The following is a 21,044-nucleotide window of genomic DNA, read 5'->3' on the forward strand; positions in this document are numbered from 1 at the left end:
GTATAGTGCAGGATGCTCCTGCCAGGCAGACTCCGACAGGACAGGACAAGGTGGAAGCAAACGAGACGACAGCTTGCTTCTGGCATCAAAAAACACAAACAAGAATCAGACACTGAAAGTAGCAGGAACAGAGAGAGAAATAGAGACCTAATCAGAGGGGAAGAGAGAACAGGTGGGGAAGAGTGAAAGAGCTAGTTAGGGCAGATGTAGAACAGCTGAGGAATGAGAGACAGAGAAGGTAACCTAAAAAGACCAGCAGAGAGAGAGAATGAAGAGAAAGGACAGGAACAGACATAACAAGACATGACACATATACCACAACCCCTGAGGTGTCTTATTGCTATTAAAAACTGGTTACCAATGTAATTACAGCAGTAAAAATACATGTTTTGTCTTATCCATGGTATAAGGTCTGATATACCATGGCTGTCAGACAATGAGCATTCAGGGCTCGACCACCCAGTTTATAAATAAATATATAATATAAAATGTAATAAAAGTAATAAATACTTGAGGTATGACAAAACATAATTTATTTCATTGATGCGGAGTGCAGCTTTTAGTCCCCAGGTAGTGTGTGTGTGTGTGTTTACATGTCCCTTCCCCCCCAGGGGTCTCTGTATCTGTTGAAGCTGATGACCTGACAGTGAAACTCTGTCAGGGGGCGTGGCATTGGTGTTACTTCCTCCCACTGGCCCCGCCCACTGTGGTACACTTGGACTTCGTCAGTGATCTCATCGGGTGAGTAGTCTCCTCCCAGGATGTAGATTCGGTTGGCCACGCCCACGGAGCCTGCGTTGAACCCGGCACACTCGAACGACCCCTCCCCTTGCCACACACACGTCTCTGGACAGAAACTGTACACCTGGACAGAACACAGAACACAGGACTCAGACTGGTCAGGTGTGGTGAGTTGGTGTTTCATAGAATAGTTGTCAAGTTTGTTTTAATGACAAAGTCCCCATGTACTGTATCTATGTCAATAGGACCTGCCTGATTAAATGAAGGAGGAATAAATATAAAGACTTATAGATGGAGACATCAATCAATCAAATAATCAATCAATCAACCAGTCAATCAACAGGTCAGTCACCTTATACGTAGACAAGTCACAGAGGTGTAAAATGTTGTTGACGGACACAGCCTTGACCAGGGTGGCGTGGAAAAACTGACCAAACTCTGCCACCAGGTGGCTCCACTGGTCAGAAACAGCATCGTAGCGCAGGAAACAGTCCAGCGAAGGGTTGAAGGAGTCCGATATCTCCACTGATGAACCCAATGTGTAGATGATGCTGCCGCACGCACTGGCTTCTGGGTAATACAAGGACACAGAGGTATGTGTGTGGGGGTTTCTATATTTGTGTGTGGGTGTCTGTGTGCATTTGTGTATGTATGTTTCTGTGTGTGTGTTCCGTACCTGGGTAGTAGATAGCAGTGGGCAGAGGGCTAACGGAGGTCCAGGTTTTGGCCAGGGGGTCGTAGTACTCCACCTACAGACGATCATCATCATCATCAGAACCATCATAATCATCATCATCATCATCTTCATTCTCACCTCCATTAGGCTAGGAGTCCCCTCCCTTTCTCCTCTGGTCCTCCCTCCTAGCACATACAGTCTGTCCAGGGTGGTGATGGCTGTGTGCATGGTACGGGGTTTCCCCATGTCCGGGGCAGGGGTGCAGGTGTGTGTGACTGGGCAGTAGCACCAAACCTCCGCTGTCGCATCATGGAACGGCTCTGCCACGTGAAGACGCACCGTGCGACAACAGTTGCCCCGACAACCACCTGTCACAAACAACTTAAACAGAGGAGAGAAGATATAAAATAATGATAGTTAATAGAAGCGTAAATTCAGTTGTACCACTCCACTATGTGTTACTGCCTGTGTGTGTGTGCATGTGTGTTTGTGTTTGTATACCTTCTCGGCGTAGCTGGTGAGGGAAGAGCCTGAGGGGTCAGGGGTCATACTAAAACCCGCCCCCTGGCCCTGAGGTAGCTCTCTCCATTGGTCTGTGTCCAGGCAGTAACAGAAGCTGTGGTGTATATCTCCGTTGTCCTCTGTCTTGTGGATGTAGATGTAAGACTGTGTGGTGGCTGGTCTGGCGTCTGGCAGTAGACCACTGAACTGTGTCTGTCTACTCACTGCATCACTGACCAGACTAACACAGAGTTGGTCCCCTGAGAGGAGATTCTCAGTCCGGGCCAGGGCCTGAACACACATACACAATACATTTTGACTGGTAAAAATAACCATGCATATGTGTATGTGTGTGTTTGTGTGTGTGTGTGTGTGTGTGTGGGGGGGGGGCATGCCTGATCCTGCATACGTGTGTGTACCTGCAGGGTGTGTGTGGGTACGTGATGTAGCCGTAGCAGTGCTAGGAGCCGTGGCAACAGCCTCTGTCTGGTCTGGAGGTCGTGACTTGTCCACCTCAGGGATGACCTCACCGCCACCTCCTCACTGGGCACGCTCAGACTGTCCGAACCCAGACATAACTCGAGCACGCCCAACTGGGAGGACAGGAAGTAAATCAGTGTTTCCCAACGTTTTTATTTATTTATTTTTATTTCACCTTTATTTAACCAGGTAGGCTAGTTGAGAACAAGTTATCATTTACAACTGCGACCTGGCCAAGATAAAGTATAGCAGTGTGAACAGACAACAACACAGAGTTACACATGGAGTAAACAATAAACTAGTCAATAACACAGTAGAAAAAAAGAGTCTATATACAACGTTAGTATTTAAAAGCAATCCAATGCTTTTAAATCCTTCAGGGGGAGTGGAAGAAAAGGGTTTGGGGGAGTGACAGAGTGGATAGTGACTTTCTCAAAAGCTAAAGTGAGACACAGAGGGATGTATTTACCTTAGCACTAACACACCTAATTCAACTTGATGATGAGCTGATATGTTGAATCAGGTGTGCTCGGGCCCTTTTATTTCAATGCACAAACGTCTTTTTATGAGTCTCAATGAATGACAATGGAAACTTATCAGAGTGGCTCCTCACCGGCATATCCAGGAAGTCTGTAGTCATTGAGAGGTCATGGAAGTTCTGAACTACAAACTCATTGGCCTGCTGGAGGAGGGAAGCAGAGCCATATCCCTCGGCGAGGGCCAATAGCATCAGGCAGTTGGAGAGCTCCAGGGTTCCTATCAGGAAGTCACTGCATGCTCTGAAGAGCACAGACACCTGGGAAATGGAACACCGGTCAATATATCAACATCACCTCTCAAGTTTCTGAATGGATTTGACATACAGTATGCATCTGACCCAGATCTAGTGTTTGTTCCAAATGCCACCCTCTTCCATTGATAGTGCACTACTTTTGACCATGGTCCATAGGGCTTTGGTCAAAAATAGTGCACTATGTAGGGCATAGGGTAGGGTGCCGTTAGGGTAAGGGTTGCCCCTGATGTAGTGTACCTGTAGGAAAGAGGCGAGCTGGAACAGCATGTCTACGTTTTCGTGGGTGATGACCATCTCTCCAGAGTAACAGAAGTCCAGGAAGCAGCGCACGGCTTCTGGGGACTGGTTACCCAGGGTTACCATCCTATCACCACACTCACGCATGTCCAACTCAAACATGGCCCTGCAGACAGAGAACCTTTAGAGCACACACACGCACAGATGCACGCACACACAAACACACACACACACACACACACACCAACCTGAAGAAGTCGCTGCAGGCTGCCAGGACACAGCGGTGACAGGGGAAGGTCTGGTCCTGGACTGTTATAGTGAAGTCAAACAGGAGGCCTCGCTCTCTGAACGATCTGAGCATGCCCAGTAGCTGCTGGCTGTGAGCCTCTGACACACACAGCTCAGACCTGTGCTCCGGAACATAGGGAATACTGTTGGGAACGTAGTCAGTTCCCTCGGACCGGGGGTCAGACCGTGGATCCATGATCACTCCAGAGTCTGGGACAGAATCAGGAAAACTTTATCAGTTTTATGTTCTAAGTTTGCATATTATGCAAACTAGGGGCATCAACTGAGTGAGAGAAGAGGAGAACGGGAGGAGGAGGGGAGGAGGAATGACTGATAGCAACAGTGACTCTATTTATTAAGTGGAGATCTCGCAACAATCATTCTCATGATTGCACATTGGTAGTAGTCAGTGATAAATATCAAAGCTAAATAGGCCTGGGTTTGGTTAAAACCCTGGATGGGAGACCAAGGCATAGCTGTAGATAAATCGACAGTTCAGTAGGAAGTTCTGCCCAGCCTTAACCATGGAAACTCATACTTAAACATTTATATGCAAATACTTTATTTTTCTCATAGTAATTGTCATGTTGTTATATGTTAACTTATAAAAAACAATGTGAAACCTATAAGAAAACATTTATTTTGTAGAGGTTACATTCTCAGAACATAATTCATATATTTTGTCTCAAATATGTCTTACAATATCTTTTTAGGAAATGCACCACAATAATGTATTCAATTGTGTATGTCATATAAGGCATATAAATTAACACATATACAAATACAGCACTGACATGTAAGGAAAAACATACATTTTACCAGATCCTTGTTAGATTACTTCTTAGATGTTTGTACAAATAATGTTCTTCTGCTTTACAATATTCTTATTTGATTTTCATGATTATTTTCCATATGGGGCCTGTGTAAGCTCTATAGCCTAGTAGTCTGTCTATCGATCCTTACTGTGGAGCTGGTTAGACAGTTTAGGAGTCAGGGAAAGAGATGGATGATTGACAGAGGGAGAGAGTTAAGAAAAACATTTGCATGCAGTCTACCTTATTATATCTCAACTGTCTGTAAACGCACGGAGGAGGTGTCTACATGTAAATTATTATTTGTCCCAAAGCAGTTCAGTAGCATTGCTTCCGTGCCTTGTTTAGTATCATATATAGAGTGAATCACAAAGCAGACTATTAGTTCGCTAACTGTTTATAATAAAGTATTTGACTAGCACTAGCTCGGGAAAAACAAACGTTCTGTCCATAGATTTGATGAGCTGAGCTGATCAGATCCGATGTTTGAAAACAATGTTGTGCGCGTGCTAATAACTGTTTCAGCACTACGGACAGCTCTCTACCAACCGGAAGAGCGAAGCAACGCGAGGACATGACGTGTAAATACTCAACGTGCGACCTCATTCCAAAGATTTCAAGTATCAAGTATTTCTTCATTAAAAAAACGAGGGTCCCATTCTTCGATTGTGTTTTTTGTTTTGTTGTCTCAAATAATAATAATTGAATTAGGTAATGTTGCACGCATTGAGCCCTGCATATAATATTCTTTATGTGAAAATATTTTTCTTAATTGGGTTTATGCTCCAACCAGGTTTGATATCAATGAAGAATCACTCATTAACTTGACACACACCACAATGAATGTGGAATAAAACATTTATTATTCTTCCTGCCAAGTCAACTAGTGGACAAATATTACAACACACCTATACTGTACATATATACACCTGTCAATCTGTAGATGTATTAGAATGGCACAAATTAAAGAAAGGAGACAAGGAGTTTAACAGCTATAGACAGTTGGGAAGTGCTCGTCTAGTAGATCAGATCACATCTTGGTACTCCGTCCCTCTGCCGGTACTTCCTTATTCTGTGTTCTCTGATTCCATGACACCCCTGTGTGTTCACCCTCTTCCTCTTCCAAAACCGCCACCACCACTTCTTCGATGATGTCATCAGGGTTGTCGTAGCCGCCCTCCTCCCAGCCCACGGAGGGGGCGATGGGGTCTGCAGGGTCAGGGGTAGTTGCCACGGTGTTGAATGCGACGAAGCCGACTAGGATGATCACCAGAGACACCATGTACAAACCTGAGAACTACACACACACCAGATGTGCTGTATGAGATTACACATTAACAGTAATCAACACACTGAACAGGGTCACGGTGACCATTTCTCTTCAGGACTAAGATGTTTTAAAATAAGGACAGCGGTGTCCTGTGACAGGACAGCTCTAGTGGGATGGATCCTGCTATCTCTGTTTCTGTTCTTATCACAACTGCCTCCTTGATCGCACAGGGATTAGAATAGACTCGTTTGAAAGAGATTACAGTGAGTACAGACATAGTACTGCAGCAATCAATCAATCTATCATCCATCATTGGAGTCATCAAATCATTGATTAACTAGTCTCTTTATCTATTTCAGAAACACAATCAGCAACTGAACTGTCAAATGGCTCAACCTACTGTACCTACTATCCCCAGTGTGTGTGTGCTGTGTGTGTATTAACCGTGTATTGAAAGAGAAACAGGCCACAGAAGAGGCTGAGGAGGTCTGCAGAGAGCAGGGAGAGGTTGACTGCTGTAGCACTGGTCTTCTTAACCACTATGGGCATACAGCTGTACAGGGTGTACATACACAGGGCATAGCCAGCAAACAGCAGGCCTGGGGAGAGAAGAATTATACATGATAAAATTAACATTGTTTTCCCAGAGTATGGCAGACAACAGCATTTCTAATATTTTTTTCTTATCGCTCCTAATGTGCATCTGTCTGTTTAATATTTTATTATGTGTTCATATCTGAATATTATTGATCCTTGTCTGTGTAATCGTTGATGATGCTTGTGGTGATAAAACAATTTCCCAAGTTGGAATCAACAAAGTACTAATATCTTCTACTTATACACTGGGCATAGTCAGCAATAGAAAGCAATAGGCCTGAACAGAAAAACACAAACCTTATACAGGGCAAAAATCATTATAAACAAGGAAGATCAACTTTTGCAGATCCAATAAAACACAAGATAAAGAGCAGCAAAGAGCTGTGGAAACTGTTCTTCTGCAAGCTGACACAGCAGACATTCTGTACTCTCTGTAACCTTGCCACCACCACTTCTGTAATCCTAAGAGAGAGGTAATAACCGGTGGCCTGGGGTGGTCTAGTGGTTAACACTACCGAATCCCAGACCCACAGCTACTTTGTAACAAACCCTCTCCTTACTTTCCTTCCTTTACGCTGTCCTATCTGTTCAATAAAAAAATGCATACAAAATATCAACAAATGTACAGGTAACTGCCAAAATAAAGGAAACACTAACATAAAGCGTCTTAATAGGGTGTTGGGCCACCACGAGCCAGAACAGCTTCAATGCGCATTAGAATATATTCTACAAACATCTGGAACTATATAGGAGGGATACGACACCATTCTTCCATGAGAAATTACATAATTTGTTGTTTTGTTGATGGGAAATGCTGTGTTGGGTGCCACTCCAGAATCTCCCTTAAGTGTTCAATTGGATTGAGATTTGGTGACTGAGACACACACACCCTTTAAACCCCCTATGCTCCTTTGAGACCCCTGTTTCAAAGTACCTGAGATCTCTTCTTCTAGCCATGGTAGGTAAAATAATGGGAAACTCTTCATTTTTATACATGACCTTAAGCATGATGGGACGTTAATTGCTTAATTAACGTAGGAGCCACACCTGTGTGGAAGAACCTGCTTTCAATATACTTTGAATCACTAATTTACTAAAGTGTTTCCTTAATTTTGGCAGTTCCCTGTATATTTTATTTTATGTGGTACTAACCAATTCTCCAGTCCCATTGAATGTTTGACACATTGTTATGCTCCAGAACGCCCCTGTAGCAACACAGCAGATCACTCAAATCAACCACATTCCCATTCTACTACCTTCTCCCCGAACATGCACACACATCCACATGAGGATACATGTGCACACACACACACTTACAGTTGTATGCCACTGATGAGTGTGCCAAACAGGCCAACCATGCCTAGGAACTCCACTCTGCTGAGGTGTTTGACGGTGTACTCCTGACACACGTTAGACACAGCATATAGACTGGCACTGAGCAGGACCAAGCCATCACCTAGCAGAATGTCTGAGGCTAGGAGAGAGGGAGGAAAGGATAGAGGCAGGAGAGGCGATAGATAGAAGAGGAGGATGAGGAAAGAGATGAGGTCAACATGTTACTATTTATTATATGAACTGAGAGATTAAAGTAATGAATTAATGAATAGAGTGGGTTCTTACTGGATCCCAGGTCTCGTCCAGCCAGTAGGTCAGCTCCCACCATGGCCCCCACCCCCAGCAGACAGACACACACAGAGACGTAGTGCACAGGTCTGTAGCACGTCTTCAGGAACCAGCAGGAGAGTATCATCAACACAGGGATCACAAAACAGTCCAGGAGCTGGAAGACAGAGAGACACACCAGAATAGTCACATACGTCCAGAAGGCGAGGTCAGTACAGGTGCATCAAAGCTGGGAACGAGAGACTGAAAAACAGCTTCTATCTCAATGCCATCAGACTGTTAAACAGCCATCACTAAAACAGAGAAGCTGCTGCCTACATACAGCCTTGAAATCATTGGCCACTTTAATAAATGGATCACTCGTCACTTTAATAATGCGACTTTAATAATGTTTACACATCTTGCATTACTTACCTCATATGTATATACTGTATTTTATACCCTCTATTGCATCTTGCCTATGCCGCTCTGTCATTGCTCATTCATATATTTAAATGTATATATTCTTATTCCATTCCTTTACTTAGATTTGTGTGTATTAGGTAGTTGTGGAATTGTTAGATTACATGTTAGATATTGCTGCATTGTCGGAACTAGAAGCACAAGCATTTCGCTACACTCGCAATAACATCTGCTAACCATTTGTATGTGACCAATAAAATGTTATTTTATTTGCCACGTACATACAGTGGGGCAAAAAAAAGTATTTAGTCAGCCACCAATTGTGCAAGTTCTCCCACTTAAAAAGATGAGAGAGGGCTGTTATTTTCATCATAGGTACACTTCAACTATGACAGACAAAATTAGAAAAAAAATCCAGAAAATCACATTGTAGGATTTTTAATGAATTTATTTGCAAATTATGGTGGAAAATATGAATTTCCTAATAATTGCTCCCACAGTTGATTTCTTCAAACCATGCTGCTTACCTATTGCAGATTCAGTCTTCCCAGCCTGGTGCAGGTCTATAATTTTGTTTCTGGTGTCCTTTGACAGCTCTTTGGTCTTGACCATAGTGGAGTTTGGAGTGTGACTGTTTGAGGTTGTGAACAGGTGTCTTTTATACTGATAACAAGTTCAAACAGGTGCCATTAATACAGGTAACGAGTGGAGGACAGAGGAACGTCTTGTGTGTATTAGGTCTGTGAGAGCCAGAAATCTTGCTTGTTTGACCAAATACTTATTTTCCACCATAATTTGCAAATAAATTCATGAAGAATCCTACAATGTGATTTTCTGGATTTCTTTTCCTCATTTTGTCTGTCATAGTTGAAGTGTACCTATGATGAAAATTACAGGCCTCTCTCATCTTTTTAAGTGGGAGAACTTGCACAATTGGTGGCTGACTAAATACTTTTTTGCCCTACTGTAACTCAGCACACACGCACGCATACACCCATACCCATAGGCAGGAAAGCAGGCACGCAAGCTTGCACACATACAAAACAAAAACATACAGACATACACACGCACACCCTCTCGTAGTTCTGACCTGTATACTGGTGAGTGTGGTGTACTGGTAAGCCTTAACCACAGTGTAGTTAGCCTCGACGTCCACCAAGCCTAGTAGGAGATACTTCCACCACCTCTTCTTTAAAATTGGAAACATATTTTCATCCCCTACAGCACGTTAGGAGAGGGTAGCCTGGAGGTTATTGCACTGCTACACAATTATGACATTTTATAGAGTTGACAAATGTAATATTCTGACGAGGAGCACCCTGGGGTGGTGTGTGTGTGTGAGAGAGACTACCTGTTCTTCAAAGCAGAACATTGGTGTGCGTGAGTGTGTGTGTGTGTGTGTACCTGTTCTGAACAGCAGAGCGGTGGTGTAGGTGAGGCAGAGCAGTGTGTAGCTCATAAAGCTCTGAAGCATGGGCGCGTCCACATGGTAGTCTGAAGCCAGGTACTGGGATGTTACTGCTGTGCCGCAGATGAGAGCAGCCAAACCCTGACCCATAGCAACTGTCTTCACCAGCTGCCTTTTAGGACAAAGGTATACGTGAAGAGGAAATTCAGCAACTCTTGGAAGACAGTGGACATTGATTAAGCTGTGTCTTTATTGGTAAAAGCAACATGTTTTGGCCCTATAGCCTTCATTAGGGTTTCAACACAACTCCGTCCAGGCTACTGTATGCTAGCTGCCAGGGACATACACAACTCAGACTAGGCTACTGGACAGTGGACACATTCTTGGACATTGAAAGACCTCCACTACATCACTATATGTCCCAAATGGCACCTCATTCCCTATATAGTGCTCTACTTTTGACCAGAGCCCATAGGGAGCTGGTTAAAAGTAGTGCACTATATAATGGATAGGGTGCCATATGGGATCAAGATCATCACTATTATAACACATCTCTCTTTCTAATTGAGTTTTCTCTCCCCATAGACTCACCACGTAAACACTTCTTTAGGGTTGAACTTCAGAAGCTTCCGGATAATAAGGCATTTTCTATCATCATTGTTGCTGGGGTCTGTAGCTATAATCCCCTCTGGGTCTTTCTCAGCCATGTTGTCTCACTGTAACAGTGGGGTACTGGGATGGGGAATACACTGCTGTGTGCTGCCTGGACTGAGGCTTTTTCCTTTCTACTGTGCTACCTGGGCTGAATGATTAACAGTGTTCTCTAATCAAAGTGCAAAGATCACTTAGTGCTTTCAGATGATAGGTGTTATAGTAGTGATGAAAGTGGCTGGTACAATGAATGATGGATAGGAGAGGAAGGCTGTGTGGATTTAAACATATGAATGAAAGTGGGTGGTACAAAGTGGGGGTGTGAAACTGTGGGAGTTGGGGTGGGGGGTATTTAGATCAGTGATTACTTAATTTCAGCCAGGTAATTACTCCAAGGAAGGAAACGTTGACTGAAGGAATAGAGAGGAAGGCTGTGTGGATTCAATCAGGGTCCATATCCATTCTCTATGTTACTCACTTGTCTCCAAGTCACATAGCTACTGTACATATCATGTACTGACCTGTAATAAAACTCAGTGGTTCCATGGCAGTCAAAAGCTAAATTTAGCACTGGTCCAGCCACGGCAACTGTGGCCTACTGTATGCAGTTTCCAACACCTGCAAAATCCTATTTGGTGCAATGTCTTAAGTGCAAAGAGCAGCACATAAAAATGCAGATAACATGTCATGACACAATACTGTAAACTGGACAAATATCTAGCATTTTTTATCTACATGTCTATTTTTATTGCGCTAAATAGGAAGATCCATGACCTCATCCCCTCCAACCACACACTCGCGAGATTGCGCGAGGAGGGCACAAGTTGGAGGAAACATGGCGACGTCGAATTTGTTAAAGGTAAGAGCCTCTCACGTCAGCATTTTACCCTGATTTGAAGATCTAATTATGCGCCCCGATGCCCATAGTCTGGATGTAAATAAGTTAATGAAGGAGTAAAAAAACAACGACAACGGACACTGTTTTTCAGCTTTTATTTTTGCACTGAAGGAAACAGATATGTATTTCTTGCTAGTTAGCTAGCAAGGGATGCTAGGACTAGCTAGCCAGCCAGCCAGCCAGCCATCTGGCTAACGTGCAATTAAGTTGTCACCGGCATAACATTTCGTATTTTAAATTGACAGTTCATCAGTAATATCATGCACAGTTCATTGTAGTATCTGTCCACATCAAACTGTAAGAGAATATGCAGCAGGCTTGTCCAGGTGGTGGAACAATCAGCTGAATTGGCAAGCTAACATTAGTTCCGTTTGACAGCTCTCCAGCACAATAACGTTAGTGTTACTAGCTAACTAACTACATTTTACAGTCTTGACTGTTACAGATGTATCAGAGTTGGGTGCAAATACACTGTTGACAATGTAGTCTGTAGCTAATGTTTTAGTTGAAGCAGGTTTTATTTTAGCGAACTGGATCATTGTAACGTTATGTTTTAAGATAATAGAATTATAAAAATGACTATTAAACATGCGTTCATTCTGAACAGCGTCAGGCAGTAGCAAGTTACTGAGTAATGGGTTAGTAAGTATGAACTGTGTTCCTTCTCTGGCGCTATCCAAAATGAATGGTTTTAGGTACTGGGTAGTGTGGTGGAGAGTAGTGAGTACATTGTCATACTCATATGGCACGAGACAGAAGCAAACAGGTGTGTCTACTTGAAATTGTCCAAAAATAAACACTTGTTTTCATTTTCTGTTGCAAAACATTTTCGACAGTGTGCACTAATGAATACGACCCTGAGTAGTAACAGTAGTATCATCTCTCTTCAGAATAAAGGCTCCTTGCAGTTTGAGGACAAGTGGGACCTGATGAGGCCCATCGTTCTCAAGCTATTGAGACAGGAGGCTGTCACCAAGCAGCAGTGGTTTGACCTCTTCTCGTAAGACACACACTGCATCACACCACACCAAACTGCAAAGCAGACACGCACAAAAACCCTATGCTTATTATTGTGTGTTGCAGAGACGTCCATGCTGTTTGTCTGTGGGATGATAAGGGACCAGCTAAGATCCACCAGGCGCTCAAAGAAGACATCCTAGACTTCATCAAACAAGCTCAGAATGTAAGTGGGAATGTGGGTTACAGGGGAGGGATTTTGGTAAGGGTGAAATCACATTTGAGTTTGGAATGTGCTGTTCACACATGCATGCGTACACACACACACACACACCTTTCCAGTACAGTGATGACAGTTGCAGGCAAGAGGCTACCCTTAAACTCCTGACCTCTACCTATGCAACATACCTCTGACCTGTGTTTCCATGGCAGCGTGTGTTGAGTCATCAGGATGACACAGCGTTACTGAAGGCCTACATTGTGGAGTGGCGAAAGTTCTTCACACAGTGTGACATCCTGCCCAAACCGTTCTGTCAGCTGGAGATCACACTGATGGGGAAGCAGGGCAGCAACAAGAAGTCTAACGTTGAGGACAGCATCGTACGCAAGGTGATGAGAGGAGGAGGAGGAGAGAGGGGAGAGATGGACAATGCTCTTCTTTTTGATAGCATGTGTCAATTGTCTCATCCTGCTCACTAACACTCTCTTTTCCTCTCTCTATACCCATCGGCTTCTCTTCTAGTTGATGTTGGACACATGGAACGAGTCAATCTTCTCCAACATAAAAAGCCGTCTTCAGGACAGTGCTATGAAGCTGGTTCACGCTGAGAGGCTGGGAGAGGCTTTTGACTCCCAGCTGGTTATAGGAGTACGAGAATCATACGGTAGGACATATACACACTGAGTGGCAAACCATCCACATATTTTATATGGCAAGTTTTTGTGAAGTATGGTATGTTGACTGTGTGTGTGTGTGTGTGTGTGTGTGTGTGTGTGTGTGTGTGTGTGTGTGTAGTCAACCTGTGCTCTAACCCTGAAGACAAGCTCCAGATCTACAGAGATAACTTTGAGAAGGCCTACCTGGACTCAACTGAGAGGTTTTACAGAACACAGGCCCCATCATACCTACAGCAGAATGGAGTCCAGAACTACATGAAATATGTAAGGACTGCTCTCTCTCTCTGTGTGTGTTGGAGAGAGTGCGTGTCTGTGTTGTTGTGACAATTTCTTAGTGGGTGTGTATACATTCACTGATCGTGTGTGTCTTGCAGGCAGACACAAAGCTAAGGGAAGAGGAGAAGAGGGCAGTTCGATACCTCGAGACTCGTCGTGAATGTAACTCTGTCCAAGCAGTGAGTAGACAGACTGTTTACCCATGAGTCTGTATAGACTGGTTTAAACTCATATTCACAGTCAACAGATGATGAGGTAGATCAATGTCAGTCTCTAATGTCTCATTCCAGCTGATGGAATGTTGTGTGAACGCTCTGGTGACGTCGTTTAAAGAAACCATCCTGGCAGAATGTCCCGGCATGATCAAACGCAACGAGACAGACAGTGAGTAACACGTTACAGTACTACTTTTACCCACCAGCCTTGGGACCGGTTGTAGAGGAGGGTCCTTCTTTGTGTGACGTTAATGTCCTTCACCCTGCAGAGCTCCACCTGATGTTTTCCCTGATGGATAAGGTTCCTAGTGGGATAGAGCCCATGCTGAAAGATCTGGAGGATCACATCATGAACGCTGGGCTGGCTGATATGGTGGCTGCTGCAGAGACTATCACTTCTGTATGTACACACACACACACACACAGATCTGTCTTACTATACTTGTGAGGACTTTTTGCAGACCAACAATTGATTCCCATTCAAAATCCTATTTTCCTTAACCCTAATTCTCACCCTAACTGATATGCCTAAAATGTCCTCACTTCTCTGAATTTGAGTTGGTTACTATTCTTGTGAGGATTTCTGGTACTAGTAAAATATAGTATAGTAAAACATGTACACACTCAAAATCAGCAAGTATATCTGTATGTTTTTCTTCTTATTCCTGTGTGTGTAGGACTCTGAGAAGTACGTGGAGCAGCTGCTGATGTTGTTTAACCGTTTCAGTAAACTGGTGAAGGAGGCTTTTCAGGACGACCCTCGATTCCTCACTGCCAGAGACAAGGTCACACACACACACACACACACACACACACACACACACACACACACACACACACACACACAGTGAGAGAAAAGGGGGTGAAGGGAGAAGACTGAATGGAGGAGCAGAGAGAAAGGGGGGATGGGGAGGAGAAGGGATGGACGGAGGAGAAAAAAAGGGAGATGAGAGATGCAGCGAGAGAAAAGGGGGTGAATGGAGCAGATGGAGAGAAAAGGGGGTGGGGGTGGGCGGAGGAGGAGGAGGAGAAAATTAAAGAGGAGAGCGGGAGGTTTGACAGTTCTGTGTTTCTCTCCAGGCCTACAAAGCTGTAGTGAACGATGCCACCATCTTTAAACTGGAGCTGCCCCTCAAACAGAAAGGGTAAGACAAACCTGGGTTTTATGTTTATATTTATTCCTTGGTTATGGGTTAGTATGGCTGCTGGTCCACCCATCACGGAACTTTAGCTGCATCCCGATTCTTTACCCTTTTCCTTAGGGTGCATTTTCACACTCCCCATCATGGATTTAAAAGCATATGATTTGTGTAACAATTGGCTGGAGGTAGTTTCCATTATTGTCAAATTCACGCAAGAAAGTGTGCACGTGTAGACGGAGAAAGGGTGAAGAATCGGGATGCATCCATAGACTTGAATGTAGATGCCTGTTTTAGATTTCTATGTGTACTATTCATATGTGTGTCTCTTTACAGGGTAGGTCTGAAAACCCAGCCAGAGTCGAAGTGTCCAGAGCTGCTAGCTAACTACTGTGACATGCTGCTGAGGAAAACCACCCTGAGCAAGAAACTCACCTCAGAGGAGATAGAACTAAAACTCAAAGAAGTGGTGAAGACTCTACCCTAGTACTGTCGAATGAGCCCCCATTCTCAAACACCTAGTCATGGATTTTAAAGCATTGGATTGGTGTAAACATTGGCTGTTGTGAAATCCATGACGAGAAGGGTGTAGAATTAGGATGCAGCCGTAGTCTTCTATCCTGTTCATCCCGGACTCTTCTAGCTGTTGGTGTTGAATTATGTTCAGAATAAGGATGTGTTTTCTCTCTCTCCCTCCCTTCTCTCTCTAGTTGCTGGTGTTGAAGTATGTTCAGAATAAGGATGTGTTTATGAGGTACCATAAAGCCCACCTGACCAGAAGACTGATCCTGGACATCTCAGCTGACAGCGAGATAGAAGAGAACATGGTGGAGTGGCTCAGGGTAAAAACACACACACACACACACTCTTTCTCTCTCTCTCTCTATACCCCCTTTTGATTGTGTTTTTTCCCCCTGGGTCGTGTGTGTTTGTAGGAGGTGGGGATGCCTGCAGACTATGTGAATAAGCTGGCCAGGATGTTCCAGGACATTAAAGTATCGGATGATCTCAACCAGGTCTTCAAGGAGATGCACAAACACAACAAGCTGGCTCTACCAGGTAACGCGCACTTGCTCTACGAGGTAACAAACACACAGACCTATGGCTTGAGCTTGTGTGATTATTAACCACGGCCTCCATACTCTTCCTGCTGGTGTACCATAGTAATGCACTAATACTCTCTGTCTCCCCCCTTGTCTCTGTCTCTCTCTCCAGCTGACAGTGTGAATATAAAGATCCTGAATGCGGGGGCTTGGTCAAGGAGCAGTGAGAAGGTGTTTGTATCTCTGCCTACTGAGCTGGAGGATCTGATCCCAGAGGTAGAAGACTTCTACAAGAGGAACCACAGCGGGAGGAAACTACACTGGCACCACCTCATGTCCAATGGCATTGTGAGTGGGAGATATAGACAAAGTGCACACACACTCAGAAATATAATCCGTGGAAAAACTACTATCACCTCATGTCCAACGGAATACTAATCTCTCTCCCTGTGTGTGTGGGGGGGTGTATGCCTGTGTGGGTGCATGTATGTTTAGATCACCTTCAAGAATGAAATGGGTCATTATGACCTTGAGGTCACAACCTTTCAGCTGGCTGTCCTATTCGCCTGGAACCAGCGGCCGCGGGAGCGAATCAGCTTTGAGAACCTTAAATTGGCTACCGAGCTGCCTGATGCTGAGCTACGACGCACACTCTGGGTAACACACACACACACACACACTCTCTGGGATTGAAAAATGAAAGCACACATGCCCATATAAACGCAGTTCATACACAAAGAAGAGCCTGAGAGAACAAACAAATGACCTTTTTCTTTCCCTCTCTGCTGTCTCTCTTCTGTCTCTAGTCTCTGGTAGCATTCCCTAAGCTGAAGAGACAGGTTTTGTCCTATGAGCCTTCAGTCTCCTCCCCTAAAGACTTCACTGACAGCACCCTGTTCTTCATCAACCAGGACTTTTCTCTCATGTACGTAGCAACAACACTAGCTTTGAACCCACAACAATGTGTTAGCCCCCAGAGCTAAATAAAGGCATTGAATGTACCTAGCATTACAACATTCTGGTAACTTGCCACAAATTCCCACGTTTTCAAAAAATTACTTATAGAAGCATTCCAGAATTTCCTGCTTTTTCCAACCTGATTCCAGGAATCTCTGGAATTTCTGGAAAACCTGGGATTTTGGGAAAGAAGGGAGTTTTGCTGCCTTAATTGCACCTCACTGCAACCGCTGTTGGTTTACCATGTTGATTCATGTTCTATTTAGTTAATGTAACTAACTGTGTGTATTCTAACTCATCATTCATTTTGGAGAAGTTTGAATGTTGATGAAAGCTATATTGTCATGGTTTCCTACTGAAGACCTGGATGGACTGTTGCGGAGCAGTTTCAGGTGTGATTTAGGATGGGATATTGAGTTCTTTAGTCTCTGTTTCTTAGTAAAAACTCCAAGGTCCAGAAAAGAGGCAAGATTAATCTGATTGGTCGATTGCAGCTGACCACGGAGCGAATGAGAGAGGAGGAGAACGAGGGCATTGTCCAGCTGAGAATATTAAGAACCCAGGTAATGTTACAAGTTTAAAGGTACAACTTGAGGAACCTGTAGTTTCAGCACTCCCCCCTCAAGACTTAAATGGCGCACAACTACCTTCCACCCTGCAAGCCTAGAGTGAAAATCATAACCATACCAGTTGAATGTGTGGCGCAACATTGAGTAAAGATATAATGCTGTACGTTGTTTGACCCACCCACTTCTCTCCAGGAGGCCATCATCCAGATTATGAAGATGAGGAAGAGGATCAGTAACGCCCAGCTACAGACAGAGCTGGTAGAGATCCTTAAGAACATGTTCCTGCCCCAGAAAAAGATGATCAAGGAACAGATCGAGTGGCTCATCGAACACAAATACATCAAACGGGACGAGACTGACATCAACACCTTTATTTACATGGCATAGAACCCACTTACCCGGACTGGAACCACCTACCTACCTACTGCTTGACCTGGCTGGATCCTCACTGCTGCAGGAGGAAGAGGAAACACAGGAAGAGGAGGGAGGGAGCAGTGGTTGTTTCAGAAGAGGAAGTCTCTGTGGCCGGAGGGGGGAGGGGAGGGGCAGGCCAGTTAGTTGTATGAGATAGATGGTGTAGTCTTCAGACTGTGGCGCCACCCGGGGGCCAGGAGGAGGAGGACAGTGGGGCTGACTGACAGTCTCAGTATCACAGTAGAGACATTATTAAAGAAACAAACTCTCCCTGCCTTACCCTCCTTACGCAGTCCACACAGAGACAGACAGGCAGGAGGACTAATGGACTAGTAGTCTATCATTATGGAGTGGACATTGAGAGGAGTGTATTTTGCCAAATGTACTGTGTGTGTGTGTCTGCACCTTGACAGCTTGCTGCTCCTTAGAAGTCTTGCAATCATCTGAGATCCCGTCACATTTCCCTCCAGCTCCACCCCCCTCCCCCCCAACTGCCACATCCCTCAGAGGTCATGGCTCCTTACGTATTAGCCAGTCGCAGGGTGAGAACAAACGAGACCATCACTTTTCTGTTTCCTACCTTGTAGGTCAGTGTGTCTGAATGGTTTTATATATCACTTTCATTCTCCTTCTCAATGCTCATCTTTTATTTTTGTGAACACTTGTGTGTTGTTGTTGTGTGTATCGTTTGTAAATGCTGCACAGCGTCGTCCAATCGATCGATTGAAGTCACAAAGCTCTCTAGCGATCTTTGATTCTCCTGTACCTCTTCCTCTTCTTTCTCCCCCATCCATAGCCAGTGCATGATATGACAGGTGTATTGTTATCAGACCATGAGTGGGTGTCATGACCCAGGTTTCTTCCCAAATGCCACCATATTCCCTAGGTACTGTATTAGGGTGGCAGGTAGCCTAGTGGTTAGCCAGCTGGGCCAGTAACCAAAAGGTTGCCGGATCAAATCCCTGAGCTGACAAGGAAAAAATCTGTCGTTCTGTCCCTGAACAAGGCAGTTAACCCACTGTTCCTAGGCTGTCATTGTAAATAAGAATTTGTTCTTAACTGACTTGCCTACATTTAGAAAATATAAATAAATACTTTTGGGGGCTAAAAGTAGTTTTAAATTCCCTATAAAAGGAAAACTCATTTGTTTCCTTTATAGGAAAAAGTAGTTTATATTCTCCTTTTTATATAGAATGTAGAATCCCTCCAGTGCAATATCTAGAGAGCCCCAACTGCTGGAGCACTTCCTGTGGTGAGAGGTCATGTTGCTAAAGAAATGGCATTGCAGTGTTGCTATTAATGTACCCTACCCACCACCTTTTACAGAAGATTGTGTGTTGCAGTATATGAGTGGGGTGAGGATGGAAGAACTAGAAAAGTGTTGAGGCCGTGTGTTGTTGACTTGTTTATTTATTTAATTTGTATCAATGTGGTTTGTTTGTATGAGATTGTATGCGAGTGTTTGATAAATAGGTCTGGTCTGTAGCAGGATACTAGGTGTACATAGCCACTTATTAATGTTACATGATGAAATGTATGAGATGACTTAATAACACTATCCATCTTTGACTCTTTTTTTGTTTGAGTTTTGCTATTGGCATTGGGATAATGTTATAGTGTGGGAAATTAAATTGTGCCCCCTATTCCCTATATAGTGCACTAGTTTTGACCAGGATCCATAGCCCTCTACTGAAAAGTTGTGCACTATGTAGGGAATATGGTGCTATTTGGGATGCAGGCTAGGTAGCAATTTCCTCTTTTCTCTCACTGAATTGAATGCAACCACATTGGAATCAATTTAGACACCTCAAGACAAAGATATTGTCAGACGAGGGAAACATTACTTGGGATTTAGCAGTTATGAATTGTTTGGGCATGATGCCATGGGCTTCACTTCATCCTACCATGTTTCATTCATACACACTACATATCTACCCAGTACTGTATAGTCCACTGTTCTACAGTGGAGGACACCTATGAGAAACACATGTACACTCATACTGATTATTGCCCAAATAGTTAATTGTTTATTCTATCAGGTGATGTAATGTGTGGAATACTCTTCTACTACCTGTAAACTGTTGGCAATAAGAGGCTCTCCACATGAGCTAGTTACATTTCTCAACAGACTGACTAGTTCAACTTTTGAACAGTTACTCTGAAGGATATCAGCGCTTTGTGAATAAAAAGTGTTAATATCATCATTGACAGTTTATGCAGTTATATCGTCCACTGAATTACATTGTGTCCAGCAGGTAGACTGGTTTTAGTACCATTGTTGTTTTTCATGTCTTCCTTCCCTGGTATCTGACGTTAATGGTTATGCATCACTGCTGTAATTGTTGCATCAAAACAACCTGGAGAAGAAGAGTGCCAAATGCCACCCTATTTCCTATTTAGTGTACTACTGTTTGACCAGGGCCAATATGGCTCTGGTCAAAAGTACTGCACTATATAAGGTGTCATTTGGAACGTTGGCAAAGTGTTACTACATTTTAGTAATTTAGCAGACACTCTTATCCAGAGTGACTTACAATTAGTGCATTCTTCTTAAGATATGTTATCAGAGTAATGTACTTAATGTAACTCATTCTGATACACTTAGCGCTTCTCTGGATTTTAGCCATGTTCAACAATGTTTTAAGATGACAATTTTTGCCACTTTATGAGTAACAACAAATGAACAGTATTAAACTAGGACATCAACTCAACTTTTGTTGTAATAATTCATGTTTTTCTCTCTGCACAGAAATGTCAGGTAGAGCAGGTCTTATTGTGTCAAGAGACTAGACTGACATCTTGCTTCAGTTTTAAGTGTGGTTGTGATGATGGTAGATGCATGTCTTATGATTACCCATCTATCTCTTCCTTTCCTTCCCTACTTGCATATCTGGAGCCTTGAGTAAAAACTAGGTTTTATTGATCATAACATTACCAGATGAATGTGTGTCCCTTCTTTGAGAAAAAAATATATAATGCTGTACATTTGTTTGAATGGGAGTATTCTGGCTTTTGGGCTCAACTTCTTTGATGTGCTGCATTATTATTTTTTTGTTTTGTTCATGACTGCTTTAAAAAATATATAATTTATTTCCTGGCTAATAAAATCTGTACTGTAAAGAGAGGCATCTCTGCTGCTCTTGGTTCTCTTTGTCTTCTGATGATTTCTATAGACAGATGAACATGTGCTTCTTCCTCTG

General features: G+C 43.5%; 3 protein-coding genes across 3 annotated transcripts; 1 reads left to right on the top strand and 2 right to left on the bottom strand.

Annotated features, from left to right (window-relative positions):
• Positions 1-468: 468 nt before the first annotated feature.
• On the bottom strand, positions 469-3,920 carry kbtbd3 (kelch repeat and BTB (POZ) domain containing 3). The gene is made up of 9 exons (XM_064972898.1): positions 3,677-3,920; positions 3,429-3,594; positions 3,012-3,194; positions 2,338-2,511; positions 1,919-2,209; positions 1,556-1,798; positions 1,418-1,490; positions 1,094-1,311; positions 469-865 (listed from the first exon to the last, which is right to left on the bottom strand). Exons 1-9 carry the CDS (start codon positions 3,910-3,912, stop codon positions 590-592), a joined length of 1,860 nt encoding a protein of 619 aa, XP_064828970.1. The 5' UTR covers positions 3,913-3,920; the 3' UTR covers positions 469-589.
• A 1,452-nt stretch (positions 3,921-5,372) lies between these two features.
• Positions 5,373-10,596, bottom strand: LOC135546357 (solute carrier family 35 member F2-like). The gene is made up of 8 exons (XM_064974714.1): positions 10,420-10,596; positions 9,825-10,000; positions 9,511-9,638; positions 8,016-8,175; positions 7,713-7,869; positions 7,548-7,600; positions 6,243-6,397; positions 5,373-5,825 (listed from the first exon to the last, which is right to left on the bottom strand). Exons 1-8 carry the CDS (start codon positions 10,533-10,535, stop codon positions 5,559-5,561), a joined length of 1,212 nt encoding a protein of 403 aa, XP_064830786.1. The 5' UTR covers positions 10,536-10,596; the 3' UTR covers positions 5,373-5,558.
• A 691-nt stretch (positions 10,597-11,287) lies between these two features.
• Positions 11,288-20,972, top strand: LOC135546356 (cullin-5-like). The gene is made up of 19 exons (XM_064974713.1): positions 11,288-11,338; positions 12,268-12,377; positions 12,461-12,560; positions 12,767-12,943; positions 13,077-13,218; positions 13,350-13,495; positions 13,606-13,686; positions 13,798-13,891; positions 13,992-14,122; positions 14,400-14,507; positions 14,803-14,867; positions 15,198-15,330; positions 15,572-15,703; positions 15,797-15,920; positions 16,077-16,252; positions 16,400-16,561; positions 16,711-16,829; positions 17,301-17,424; positions 17,623-20,972. Exons 1-19 carry the CDS (start codon positions 11,315-11,317, stop codon positions 17,815-17,817), a joined length of 2,343 nt encoding a protein of 780 aa, XP_064830785.1. The 5' UTR covers positions 11,288-11,314; the 3' UTR covers positions 17,818-20,972.
• Positions 20,973-21,044: the final 72 nt, after the last annotated feature.

This window comes from Oncorhynchus masou, chromosome 9 (assembly GCF_036934945.1).
Source record: "Oncorhynchus masou masou isolate Uvic2021 chromosome 9, UVic_Omas_1.1, whole genome shotgun sequence".
NCBI lineage: Eukaryota > Metazoa > Chordata > Actinopteri > Salmoniformes > Salmonidae > Oncorhynchus > Oncorhynchus masou.

Excerpts from the sequence above, each read along its gene's own strand:
- kbtbd3 (XM_064972898.1), bottom strand. The coding sequence starts at position 3,912 with ATGGATCCACGGTCTGACCCCCGGTCCGAGGGAACTGACTACGTTCCC. Across the intron at positions 3,195-3,428 it reads AGCTCGCCTCTTTCCTACAG|GTGTCTGTGCTCTTCAGAGC; the intron begins GTACACTACATC and ends TCCATTTCCCAG. Across the intron at positions 2,512-3,011 it reads CAGACTTCCTGGATATGCCG|TTGGGCGTGCTCGAGTTATG; the intron begins GTGAGGAGCCAC and ends CTGTCCTCCCAG.
- LOC135546356 (XM_064974713.1), top strand. The coding sequence starts at position 11,315 with ATGGCGACGTCGAATTTGTTAAAG. Across the intron at positions 14,123-14,399 it reads CTGCAGAGACTATCACTTCT|GACTCTGAGAAGTACGTGGA; the intron begins GTATGTACACAC and ends CTGTGTGTGTAG. Across the intron at positions 15,331-15,571 it reads AACTAAAACTCAAAGAAGTG|TTGCTGGTGTTGAAGTATGT; the intron begins GTGAAGACTCTA and ends TTCTCTCTCTAG.
- LOC135546357 (XM_064974714.1), bottom strand. The coding sequence starts at position 10,535 with ATGGCTGAGAAAGACCCAGAGGGGATTATAGCTACAGACCCCAGCAAC. Across the intron at positions 10,001-10,419 it reads CCTAAAGAAGTGTTTACGTG|GCAGCTGGTGAAGACAGTTG; the intron begins GTGAGTCTATGG and ends TTGTCCTAAAAG. Across the intron at positions 7,601-7,712 it reads CTCATCAGTGGCATACAACT|GGGCGTTCTGGAGCATAACA; the intron begins GTAAGTGTGTGT and ends GTGTTGCTACAG.